This window comes from Sinocyclocheilus grahami, unplaced genomic scaffold (genome assembly GCF_001515645.1).
Source record: "Sinocyclocheilus grahami isolate Dianchi unplaced genomic scaffold, SAMN03320097.WGS_v1.1 scaffold1742.1, whole genome shotgun sequence".
Taxonomy (NCBI): domain Eukaryota; kingdom Metazoa; phylum Chordata; class Actinopteri; order Cypriniformes; family Cyprinidae; genus Sinocyclocheilus; species Sinocyclocheilus grahami.
In genome coordinates this window covers 202740-216285 of record NW_015506921.1, presented here as the reverse complement: position 1 = coordinate 216285, position 13546 = coordinate 202740, and the positions used below count along the sequence as shown (strand labels likewise).

The following is a 13546-nucleotide window of genomic DNA, read 5'->3' as shown; positions in this document are numbered from 1 at the left end:
TGAAGTGCCCGCCTTTGCAATATTTATTGCAATATTTGCAGAAATGCCACACAAGTTGTGACTAAAACTTGATCGCAGGCACATCTTTTTTTTCAATCTAAAAAGTAAAAATCAAAACAATTTTATTTTGCTTAAATGGAAATGAAAACAACACAACCCCCCCAAAACTAAAACAAAAAACAACTGCAATAAGCAGATATGAACGGTGTGTGTGTGTGAGAGAGAGTGTGTGTGTGTGTGTGTGTACGTGAGTGAGTATGCTCTTTCCACATTTCAGATTTAAGCTGGATTTATTGATTTTTTTTACACATTTTTTCGCATTTCCCATTCAATTTCAATTGGGGTCATATTGACCCCAAGGACCAATTGAGGGTTAAGTTCCTTTATTGGCATGACCAATGCTTTTACATTCGTACTGCCAAAGCCTTCCAGCATTGCCGAGTCGAGGATAACGTGACGAACGAGAGGACTGATTCACCGAAGCATGGTGCACTCGTTCAGCAGATCAAACCCACACTTGAATATGATTGCTTTGTGCTTTAACCAGTCTGGAGAAGACACGCTTCAAAACATGACCTCAAAATACTGTGAACAAGAAATATGAATCAGTGTATGAAAATGAGACGATAATGAAGAGGAACACATGCAGTCAAGATTCATGTAGACACAAGGCTATGGCATTGATGGTCTTTTAGTTTATTGTTTTTGAGATTAAAACATAACATCAATACTTATAACCAAGCCACTATGAAATAATGAACTATGAGTCGCTTGGCCCTGTGTGTGGTTATGTATTGAGGTATTTGACGAGCACAGGATAGGTGGTGCCGATGTGCTTCTGGTTGTAGTGGTGACAGACGATCTCCACCTCGTAGACGCTGAAGGAGACTTTGACTCGCTCGTTTGGAGACGTGAGGAAACACAGAGTGTACAGAGCAAACTCAAACTCTGGGCTCACACCGATGAAGATGCTTCCTTTGGGCTTGATTCCATTCTTCCAGCTGAACTGCAGAGCCACAATGTGCTTGTTCTCATCCGGCTGCGAACGAGATTGAAAGTAAGGAAATTAAGAAAAAATAGAAAGAATATGCATTAAAAAGAGATTAATGTTATGAGACAGATATACGTATTAGATTGCAGGTTTCAGCAAAATATTTTCTCAACAGATTTCAGATAGTTAGTATAGCATGCCTCAGTGAAGAAGTATACTTATGCATATCAATAACACCAAACCTCTTTGGTGCTTGTGTGATGACACGTTAAGTCACGTGACATGCAAGAGCCAGTGAGGTTTGATGTTTCGCTCTGTCTAGCATAATGATTGTGCGGCTTCTGAAGATTTGGAGTTGTATAAAAAGCTTTTGGACACCATTGAATATTATTCTATTCTATTGTATGTTCAATTTTGTTCCACAAAAGAAAGAAAATCTTATGACTTTGGAATGACATGGAGGTGAGTATATGATGACAGAATTTTCATGTTTCAGGTGTTCCTTTAACATTAAGTTATAGATGTTATATTAAGTATAAGTATAACATTGAGTAAATTATATGAAGTTATATATGTACACACTCACAGTTGATCTTTCTGTTTGTCAAGTTTGTTTCACTCGTTAGAGAAGAAATAACCATCAAACAACACGATGAAACACATTTCTTTTGTTACTGATTCTTAAAGGAACTCTGTGCTCACATCTAAACAAAATCAAGTGACATGCAGATGAAGGTAAGTTTTACATCAGGTGTGTTTTTGCGCTGCTTTTCTATGTGGATGAATCTGATGGTTTGAGATTGCAATGTGATTGCAATACTTTCCGAAACTTTTCAAGATTTCAGTGGTTCGCCGCTAGGAGGCAATCTAACTTAACCCATGAACCAGTGCCTAAATGGCTTTTAGTAGCTAGTAGGAATAGCTAATTGTCTCTTATTGACATGACTAGCTAAGCTCTCAATAAACACACAAAACAAGCCCTACAAATTAAAAAACGTGCTGTTTTGTATTCATCGAAACAGGTTCAGTTGATTCAGAGTTTTGAAAAACTGAACCACCTGAGAGTCACTCCTTATTTGCACAAAGTTCAACTAAACTAAACTTCTTTCCAAAAGTCTCAAGCTCTCATTAAAAATTAATTGGATGAGGTCACTTAGTCAACTGAAGTTGCTGTATTTGTGTGGACGGGGCAAGAACATGGCTTTAAAAGGAAAAGTCTTCTGCAGTGTATCTTTAAATAAACCAAATGATACATATTAGCTGATTTCCTTACCCAAGAAAGTCTCCTTTTTGAAAATGTTTTCGTCAACAAACGTGAACAAAGGCAGTCCTGCTCCATCATTGTCATCGGCGAAACCTGCCAGATCACCCGCTTTGCCCTGTGACATAAAGCAAAAACTTAATATTTGTATTATAATAAATCTCTGGGTAAGTATTATTATTATATGTAAAAACAGGCTCGTTTTGATTGCTGGTTAGTACGTAAACGCCAGAACAGATGCTTAACCAGAATATGCACCTTAATCAGAAAATGTGTGTTAACATGATTAATAAGTACAGTTAATACATTTTCATTCTTGCAGCCAAGTTGTGATTACATCATATAATTACTCTATCATTAACAGTTCTAGTAAGCATCCAAGTTTACATTTGGCAGCAGTGCCCAAAAGTGTCATTGTGAAAGGTTTTTCTGAAGAACAATGCTCATCTCAGTTTGTTTGCACTTTCTCTGACCTTATGACCTTAGGTCAGGGGTAGGCAAGTTCGGTCCTAGAGAGCCGCAGTCCTGCAGAGTTCAGCTCCAACCCTGAAAAAAAACCCTCACCTGCCTATAGCCTTAGTAATCCTGAAGACATTGATTAGCTTGTTCAGGTGTGTTTGATCAGGGTTGGAGCTGAACTCTGCAGGACTGCGGCTCTCTAGGACCGAACTTGCCTACACCTGCCTTAGGTCAACAAGCATAAAATAGCAATGTCACTTCATTAGTGTAAAATGTAAAGGATGCAACAGAAAACAGGTGTTAACTATTACTCAGAGTTACTTATTTATTATCAGGGAACCTGTAAAGTTCACACAGGGAAAATGTGAGAATTACCTGCAGAGATATGCGATAATCAATCCCAGGTCTCAGCCGATTGATATCATTGTCCCAGAGCTCCTGAATCATAGCTGAAAGTTCCCGATCGCCTTCAATCATTTTTTTCTTTTTTAATTCCTAAGGATTCACTACAGGTGTTCAAATATACGATTAAACTTGCAATTAACTGCTTTACTCAATATACGTTGACGATGTTTCATTAAAGAAAGCTGATTTTGAAATGAAAAGTGAACGTGACCAACTATTTAGGGGAGAAATAAATTAAATGTATGAAAATTAGTGCTGTCAAACGATTAATCGATATTTCAGAAAAATAGGTTATGTTTATTTATTAATTATATGAATATATATATACATTTAAATAGTTTCAAAATATATACAAGCATGTGTGTGTATTTATATATACATAATAAATATACACAGCACACATACATATATTATGTAAACAAAAACTTTTATTTTGGATGCGATTAATCGCGATGAATTCACTAATGAAAATCAAAGAAAATAAATGAAAACATTTGCTGTAGCTGCATTATTATTTTCAGAGTGCAGTGTTTTTAGAACGATACATTTCTAAACACCATGCTCTGAACTGACACCTGAAAACTATTCAATATATAAAAACATACATGTATCCACTGACCTGGTTCCTCTCAGCGAAATGGGTTAGCGGTATATTTTGGATTGTTTTCGTAATAACAGTGAGGGCCACGACAGCTTCGTGCAGTGGTGCTGCTGAACATGGACTGGTTGGGTTAGATGCGGTGATCTTCCCACATCATGAGAGAGGGCCTATTCTAAAGGGTTAGCCAGTGTCAGCAACTCTAGCCAAAGGGATTAGAGCAGGTTGTGGTGCTTTTGAATGTGCTTCTACAGTGCGGGACAAGTGCTTTGTGTTGGTTTTCGTGAGGTATTGTCTCATTACCTAATGCTGTCTACTTTCTTCTAAAGCCTGAGCCAACCCCCAAAACACTCAGACTGGACAGACATTTACTTCACTTCATTTCATACGCAAGCGATTGTGTATCAGTATCATTAACATAGCGTTTCAGCTTCGGAATTCCATAAATTTAGTTTCACTTTTATTATTATTAGATTCTTTTTTTTTTCTTATGAATTTATTTAGGTCGTGTTAATTACACAAGGGTACAGTTATAACCGGTTATTATTGGGAGAACAGGGGCCAGCTGCATCAGGAGTTTCCTACAAACTCACAATCTTGTAGAAAAGGCTCTAATTTAAGCAATAGGATACGAGAGGGAATGTTGTGACTAGGGTCACTGCTCAAAGCAAGGAGTTAGAAATGACACGCTCAACGAAAAGCCTGCAACCCTTTTAGTTACCTAATTGTCATTAAGCATTAAGCAAATTCATTTGGGTCACACGACTGGAAAACAACAGCAGAATTTGTAAAATACATCTTGAACTATTTTTGAATGTTTCTAGCCTGATATAATTAACATCTGTTTTTCAACAGAGGGGTTTTGGGTTTATGATTCCTAACCCTAGCCACTGTAACACTGGGAAAGTGACTCAGAGATGAAGGAGAGCAGGATCCATATGCAGCGATTTATTAATAATATAAAAAGGTACAAGAAATTAGGAAAGGAACTACAAACAAGAAACCCTCTGAACACAGTAACATGTTACTGTCATTTTTTTTCTTCTAGTAGGGCCTAAATGTAAAGAACTCTTTATTAAACCCTCATTACAGTTATTGTTATAAAAATATATTTTCTGTTTAATGGTGCATAAAAATGCATATTTTAGTCTAAATTATTATGCTAATTCATCTGATGCACTTCATCTGTTTGACAAGCATGCATGCTTGTTTAATGACATTTAAGTTTAACAATGACCCGCTTACAGTTACGAGAAACTGTTGCGAAATGGGAATATGTGCATAATTGTAATAACAGTTACGTGCTGGGGAAAGCATCTCTTTAATGCATTAAACTGTACAAGCACCTGATGCGGAAAGCAGCACAATCACTAAAGAAACCAGTACAGGAATTACATTTAAAAAAAAAAAATGAACATAAAAGTCCAACACAAGACAGAGAACACGTGACATTTATCATACAAACGTGCTTTACACTAATGTAAGTTATGTTAGTGACAGAGGTTCACCTAATCCACAATAAAATTATAAAATGAAAGTTCAGCATAACGTGATTTTATTATGTAGTTCACAAACTAAAAGCTCAAAAAGCTTTTACCCACTAATAATATCTTTTATGTATGTTTATATGTATGCATATTTTATCTTTATGTTTTATGTGGCAATTCACGCCAACATAAGCCAATATAAGTGTAATAAAATAAAATACAGAGATAGACACAACAACCTTGTTATAGTTCAAGATGGCTGTGCAGTCTCATGCAATGCTTATCACACATTTTAAGTCATTTAATAGCAAACATACTTTTTTTTTTCTTTGAAGATATCATCTAATCAAATCTGACAGAGAAGTTATTACTGAACAGCAGTGTTATGGTCACATTTCTGAAAAATGTAAAGTTAGTAGCACTACTACTTTCATCCACCTGGTGGAGCACATCTGCTGTGCATCGCCAGAAAGACCTTGGTGACTTATTTGCTTGAGATTGAGAAATGCTGTTGGTTTTAGTTTCCAATGCTGTTGAAAGACAGAACATGTCCTGCAGCAATCGATAATAGCTGTCCAGGAGCTGAAACCGATCAATGTGATAGAATTATGGTCAAACTTGAACAGAATTCATGCTGTCTATTATAAATCATCATTTTCTGTTTGAATGAAATACAAACCACGACCACATTTAATCAAATTATTACTGTTATTTCATTTTTTAGATGAAGCAGGCAAAGGTCACTGTTTTTATGTGTTCTCAGATTTGCCTTGCAGCAAGCGTGTTCAGTCGTGTTCCTGTAGAGAGCAGGAAGACCCTCGCCTTGTCTTCTGATCCTTCTCCGTTAGCCACTGCGGACAAGTCCTGGCATACAGAATATGGAAGAGGTCTTTTAAATTCTTCTCAAGTCAACAGCCAGTGGCCAAAAAGTGTTGCAAGCCGAGTGATAATCACTCAAGGTCACAGGAGTTTTGGATGACTTGGCTGTAAAAACTGGGTGTGGGAAACTGTTTAACGTGCATGGAGAATACTACATTTAGATGAGGGGTTAGAGCCGGAATCTCTTGTGGATATTATCAAATCAGATACTGCTGTGTTAGCATGATTTATATTGATATATAGGACTGGTCATCAGAATACTCCTTAGGACTGCATTTTGCATTTGGAGTCAATGATTTCAAATGAACAGGCCTATTGCATTTCATTTTTTTTAGGTTGTGCATCAGGGTACAAATGAATAATTTGCAGTATAAACCACCACAGTTTTTCATACTATGGAAAATTGCTTGTAAATGGGAGTGAAGAAGTCTGCATGTCATGTCTACAATTAATTCAATTAAAGGGATAGTCCACCCATTAAAAAAAAACGTGTCATCATTTACTCATTCGTTCTAAACCTGTATGCATTGCTTTCTCCCGTGGAGCGCAAAAGAAGACATTTTAACAATACTGGAACCCACCCGACTTCCATTGAATGTGTGAGTGTGTAAAGATTCGCTTGAGAGCAGGTGGATAGCTGCTCAATTTTCTTTTACAAGACCTGAGACAAACACGACATGAAATTCCAAGATATTCACTGGAAACTGAGCACGCACAACTTTCTCTCTGCCAGTCGGAACACTCTTAAAGGGACAGTTAACCCAAAAATGAAAATTTGCTGCAACTTTCATCATGCCTCTCTCTTCGTGGCCATTAAAACTCTATTTCCGTTTGAAGGTTGCCAAAGGTGAACCTATGACGTTTGGCACGCTGTGTCTGTTCTTTGTGGCTGTGTTTCCTGGCAGTTTTCTGCAGTCGTTCTCAGAAGTCATGGTTGCTGACCACTCAATCATCAAAGACATACTGAAACACCACGTCTGCTGGCAGCCTCGGGATATGCTCGAACAGAACAGGCTTTTCATACACTTCAAAATTGTAACTGAAGTTCAAAACTGAATGTCTTTAGAAGCTGTGGTCATCTCGAGAGTCCTATTGAATCATTTGCTAAACCACTTCCAATAGGGTGCTGGTGTCGTGTGTGTTTTTTGAAGGCCAGTCATATCAAACTAGTTCTTAGTGATTTTACTTTCAAAGTTCGCATTTGACTTTGAGTGTTTTAAGCAATTTTAAAAGCTCATCATTTGACGGTTTTCAGGCCTTCATGCAGTCTCTCAGACAGACAGATAAATTGCTATGTGGTTGCTCTTCTGGGGTGCGTTACCCAAAAACATCATTAGCAAACTATGATCTCAAGTTCCATTGAACTCTATTAGTAACGACAGCCATAGCTGCTTTTGGGAAACGCACCCCTGGTTGTTTTTTTAGGGTGTTGCTAAGCAGCTGCTAGGGTTTTGCCATTTACTTGCTTGGTGGTTGATAGGTATTTGCAAATGTGTAGCAACTGTTTGGTTCTCAACATTCTTCAAAATATCTTCTTTTGTGTTGAACAGAAGAAAGAAACTCATACAGGTTTGGAACGACACGAGGGTGAGTAAATGAGGACAGGATTTTCATTTTGGGGTGAACTGTCCCTTTAAGAATCTGTTTTTGTGAGGCACTTGTTGGTAATATGAGAATGGAATATTTTCTTATTGTGTTTTATGTCAAAATAGTACACGATTGTACTATTTAAATGTATGTGGCATCAAAAGTAATCTAAAACGTAATCAAATGTAGTCAGATTAAGTAACCAAAAATGTGTAATCTAACAGATTATGTCACTGAAAACAGTTTTTTATTTCAGTAAGGCAAGCAATTCATAAGTAATTTACCCTGCACTGTATTTATTTACACATAGATCTGACTACAATCACTGCTGCCATGGTCACTTCAAGCATTTAATTGAATTTTAATTGAATTTGACTGCCTGCTTTGCATGGGCAGTAGTAGATGCATGTTACTGCATCAGAAAAAAAAAAGTTGACGTTTTTCAATCTTTTGCATTTCATAATATGCCTTATTTACATAGAAAAAGCTGTTTTGCTTTTTAACCTGAACCCAGTATACGATGTTAAAAAGACACCAGAATTTGCTTTGAAATACAACATGCCAAATAATGTTTTGTTAATTTTCCCCACTGTATTTCGTTATGAATATTGTAGTGGCATATAATCATAATAGACTCCAATAATTATTCTCATTTAAGAAATATATCCATACACCTTATAAATGCAATATTTTATTGAAAAATTCCACAGCTCTGTGCTTTTCCTTTATGGAAAGGATTTTCAGTACATATAATTGTATAATGCAAACCCTTGCATGAAATCATCAGTGTCCTTTTAGTACACTACTCAATAAATATATAGATATGCTGAGCAGCTGAGAGCTTATTTTCAATCTTCTTGCTTTGCAGCTTGTCATTACTGCATTAGAAGCACGGTAAATGATTCAGTGTTTCCCACAGGCAATAAAGTATGTAACAATATTTATTATTTACATGTGCTCTTCACAAATGTAATTGTTACCAAAACACTTTCAATTTGTGAGATTTATCCATTCATACATATGATTATATTTGTGCATTTGAGTATGAAAAAAAAATCTAAATATCATCGAGGATGGGACATCACCCTGCAGGGGTTAACAACTTTAGACTTTAATAATGCTTTATCCATACGAATATGTTTTTGTGCAAACCCAAACAATCAACTGAGAGAAATGATCCAAAATAAAACCTTTGAACAATTTAGATGATGTTTGGAAGATACAATTAGTAATAAAGCTCACATGTTTTACAGTTATTGTACTAAACAAACAAGATAAAGGAATAAAAGATACCACATTAGATCAGATTTCACACTGAAAAAAAATACAAGATACATTTACTTGAGAAACAAAATTGCATAATGTAATAAAACTCAGTTTAAAGCTCTAAAACTCCTTGTTTAAAGCATAAATATAACATTCTCAATGAAGGTTTATATGGAAAAAAAGAAGGGTTAAAAATCAAGATATAATAAATATCTTAAATAAAACACAGTTTTGCTTCTCAAATAAATGCATCTTTTTACTTGAAAACAAGACTACAATTCTGATTAAGAAAAAGATTAAGTGTAAGAGGCATGTCAGTAAGCAACCAAATGGAGAAAAGCTTTCATTAAAACACACACACACACTTACACTCACTCACTCACACACACACACACTCACACACACACACACACGCACACACACATTTTCATTATAAGGTTTGTAGTAAATAATTGTAGTAATATGATATTGCAATATGACCCCCCCCCCCCCCCCCCCCCCCCCCCCCCCCCCCCCCCCCCCCCCCCCCCCCCCCCCCCCCCCCCCCCCCCCCCCCCCCCCCCCCCCCCCCCCCCCCCCCCCCCCCCCCCCCCCCCCCCCCCCCCCCCCCCCCCCCCCCCCCCCCCCCCCCCCCCCCCCCCCCCCCCCCCCCCCCCCCCCCCCCCCCCCCCCCCCCCCCCCCCCCCCCCCCCCCCCCCCCCCCCCCCCCCCCCCCCCCCCCCCCCCCCCCCCCCCCCCCCCCCCCCCCCCCCCCCCCCCCCCCCCCCCCCCCCCCCCCCCCCCCCCCCCCCCCCCCCCCCCCCCCCCCCCCCCCCCCCCCCCCCCCCCCCCCCCCCCCCCCCCCCCCCCCCCCCCCCCCCCCCCCCCCCCCCCCCCCCCCCCCCCCCCCCCCCCCCCCCCCCCCCCCCCCCCCCCCCCCCCCCCCCCCCCCCCCCCCCCCCCCCCCCCCCCCCCCCCCCCCCCCCCCCCCCCCCCCCCCCCCCCCCCCCCCCCCCCCCCCCCCCCCCCCCCCCCCCCCCCCCCCCCCCCCCCCCCCCCCCCCCCCCCCCCCCCCCCCCCCCCCCCCCCCCCCCCCCCCCCCCCCCCCCCCCCCCCCCCCCCCCCCCCCCCCCCCCCCCCCCCCCCCCCCCCCCCCCCCCCCCCCCCCCCCCCCCCCCCCCCCCCCCCCCCCCCCCCCCCCCCCCCCCCCCCCCCCCCCCCCCCCCCCCCCCCCCCCCCCCCCCCCCCCCCCCCCCCCCCCCCCCCCCCCCCCCCCCCCCCCCCCCCCCCCCCCCCCCCCCCCCCCCCCCCCCCCCCCCCCCCCCCCCCCCCCCCCCCCCCCCCCCCCCCCCCCCCCCCCCCCCCCCCCCCCCCCCCCCCCCCCCCCCCCCCCCCCCCCCCCCCCCCCCCCCCCCCCCCCCCCCCCCCCCCCCCCCCCCCCCCCCCCCCCCCCCCCCCCCCCCCCCCCCCCCCCCCCCCCCCCCCCCCCCCCCTTTATGTTAGAAAACAATAATCTTACATTTAAAAACAATCCTCAAAACAGCATAACAACAAAGAAATAGTGAGAACAAAAGTGCTGGTTAGCTCTATGAAAATCTCTAGCAATGTCCTGTTGTGGGATGGTGGCAGTTTATAATGAGCCTTTATTAGCCTTTTGACATTAATAGTACTAATATTAAAACAAAACCATATTTATCATGACAGCGTTTCAATGCAGATAAAAGATCTCTTTAACTTCATTTTAGGTTGCACTTGACTTGCAAGGTTTCTATAACTGTTTCCGTTTTCTGTAAGTATTTTCAAGAAATAAATCGGATAAAGCTTTTCCGTTGAGTGTAAAAACAGGACGCTTGCTGAAATAAGCTATTTAGATGGTAGAATGAAAAATGGTTCATAGTTTGGCACTAAATCAATCCACATTCACACAATTTCTATTGCTACCACATCCATGTCATCCTACAGTAAATAATAAACAGTGCATTACTCATGGCTAGGTGATATCTCTGGGGTGTGGCTGTTGGCTTTCAGTACCAACATCCAGAATATCTACTCAAAAAAGAAACAAATCGAGCTTCGCTCCACAAATATGATTATTCTAGTGTAGGTGGCACACAAACAGCAAACAGTTGAGTGATAGTAGAGTTGATATTGAGGATTTTCCTATGACATCTAATTTTAATACGAGTATAAACTAATCAAAAATTAACCATGCTCACGTGCATGATGCAAAAATATCAAGATGCATACATAGCCACAAAATGCAAAAGCGTACTATATGCTGGTTTGTTCGGCTGGAAGAGTAATGCATAGGGATTGGAAATCAAACTGTACACATGTCTAGATGATGTATTACTGATGTAACCAGAAATATTTTGCTTATCTGTCATTTTTGCTTCCAAAAAAACAAAACAAACAAAAACATTGATTTTAACTGCAGCAGCGGAGAACAAAATGATCTAAACGTCTGATTATACCCTCACACTTTGGCACGTCTCAGTGTTGTCCACAGTGTTTTAGTTGCATTTGTTTTGGTGTTTTTTACTTATATATTTTTTCGATGATAACACTTGAGCAGCGGTGCCCAACACCAAACATATTTATATACTCACAAGCATATACTTAAACTGGGGTGAGATTTCTGAAGTTGATGGTTCATTAAAATAGAAAGTTTGCTTACGTTACGTTTTATTAATGTTAGTTTGTAATATGTTTCCCATGTATGCATGTTAATGTTCTAAATAGATATTTACTACATGCATGCATGTCATTTGCTGAAGCTGAGTAACACACATTAACATATCCATCTACAGATTATTTACTAAATTCACTGAAATAAGCTGAAATGAGCTTGTCAACTGAAATGTATAGCATAGAGTGCAATGGCGACCCTCCTCCTACATGTCATTTGCTGAAGCTGAGTAACACACATTAACATATCCATCTACAGATTATTTACTAAATTCACTGAAATAAGCTCAGAGCTTGTCAACTGAAATGTATAGCATAGAGTGCAATGGCGACCCTCCTCCTATGTTTTTAGCCCAGTTTATTATTACAACATAAATTAATACATGAACAAAAAATTAAAATGCATATAGACATTTTGTTTGACAACATTCTGTTACACGTTTCTGGAAAACTTGAGACGGTGCTGGTAAACGAAAACGTTTGATAGTTTTAAACCATCTTAGTTCCAACAAAATAAAATAATAGACACTAATAATAAAATAGGGTAAAATATGACTATAGTAGAGTATGTAGTATCAGAATACTCACCCCAGCAACTTAAAACTGAAAGAGGAGCAGGACTCATTTAGTTATATATCCAAGAATGGAAAGGAGGCTCATACCGATACCCAAAATGATGTGAAAATTGAATACAGTACTTATTTATACATGTAACAATATCATTGTGCATTTACTGTATAAATGACTGACATCTAATAGTGGCAAGAAATGTTGTAAAATGTTGCCTGTTCCAGTTACGTTTCCTGACTCTTTTTAATTGATGACAATAGAAGACTTTTGCTCATTTTTGGCCTAAAAGGTGCATGCATATGATGTATATCACTACATTATACAGTATTAATATATTTACAACATTTGTACAGGTGACCGTACGTTTTACCAGCCGTGACCAACACATGAAAAACTGCAGGGTTACAAGTGGCATAGAAATTTCAAACACTTCAATTTGTACATTTGCGCTTTAGAATGCACAAATAATAAGAGCATGTACAAATAAAGTCTCTGACACATTTGTTAGTATTTGTTTGATTGCTTTTTCCTCATATAGGCCTGACAGCCATGCATTTGAAGAAGGTTCCCAAAATCTGTTTAGTGCTTGCTCTTTAGGGGCTAAAAGGACATGTAGGCATGCAGTACTCAGGTCTTCTGCTTTTCGCTCTACACGATTCAGGAATAATCTTACAGATGCAGGTTTTCACTGACTTTTTTTTTTTTGCTACAACTTTTGCTTTATGCACAAGATATACTTTCTAGAAAAAGATGTAAACATAGACTAACCAACAATTCACATATTACGTAAATGCACGAAAAAAAAAAAAATCCTAAAATGAGCTTTAAAAAACAACAACAACAACACAATACACCTTAAATCTTTTCAGTGGGTTCACATTTCCAAGAAAGGGTCTTGCTGGAATCTGTAACATAAAATAAGGCCAGCCTATTTAAAAAACAAAAAAACTAATTAAAGATAGAGATAGGAAAACCAGTAAACTACGTTGAATAGACCAAATGCAGTAGGAAAGAAAATGCGTGCGTAAGAGTCTATCTTAGTGACACGGATGTGCAAACGGCCGTGCCGCCACGCTCCTGAGCGACAGTCCTCAAAGCAGCAGAAGAAGCTGGAGCAGTCCTTCCCATCCAGACACTCGTAGCCGTATTCCTCGTCCCGCTCCTGCATGTGGGTGGCGTTGTTCATCTGGATGGCGGTGGCTGAGCGCGGGCGAATGTCCACAGTGGGGGCCTGCTTTTAGAACAGAACACATAATCAGCAAGAGTCCCATCAAATACAGCTCGACCAGCTGTTAGGGGCTGCGCTCAAACGTCTGTCAGTGGATACTTTGCACCTAATATTGCAGGTAGAATGCATTAAAAGATGTGCAACTGCA

General features: G+C 40.7%; 2 protein-coding genes across 2 annotated transcripts in view; both read right to left on the bottom strand.

Annotated features, from left to right (window-relative positions):
- Positions 1 to 787: 787 nt before the first annotated feature.
- Positions 788 to 3188, bottom strand: LOC107572382 (poly(U)-specific endoribonuclease-B). Its single transcript, XM_016258819.1, has 3 exons — positions 3087 to 3188; positions 2265 to 2370; positions 788 to 1053 (listed from the first exon to the last, which is right to left on the bottom strand). The coding sequence occupies exons 1-3, from the start codon at positions 3186 to 3188 to the stop codon at positions 788 to 790; spliced, it is 474 nt and encodes a 157-aa protein (XP_016114305.1).
- An 8632-nt stretch (positions 3189 to 11820) lies between these two features.
- The window catches only part of LOC107572381 (gamma-aminobutyric acid receptor subunit gamma-2-like), a 29861-nt gene continuing 28135 nt past the window's right edge, over positions 11821 to 13546 (bottom strand). The window contains exon 7 of the mRNA XM_016258818.1: positions 11821 to 13401. Coding sequence (XP_016114304.1) covers positions 13123 to 13401 — 279 coding nt within the window. The 3' untranslated portion in view covers positions 11821 to 13122. The remainder of the gene's footprint in view (positions 13402 to 13546) is intronic.

Excerpts from the sequence above, each read along its gene's own strand:
- LOC107572382 (XM_016258819.1), bottom strand. The coding sequence starts at position 3,188 with ATGATTGAAGGCGATCGGGAACTTTCAGCTATGATTCAGGAGCTCTGG. Across the intron at positions 2,371-3,086 it reads ATTATCGCATATCTCTGCAG|GGCAAAGCGGGTGATCTGGC; the intron begins GTAATTCTCACA and ends TTTATGTCACAG. Across the intron at positions 1,054-2,264 it reads CAAAAAGGAGACTTTCTTGG|AATCTCGTTCGCAGCCGGAT; the intron begins GTAAGGAAATCA and ends TTCCTTACTTTC.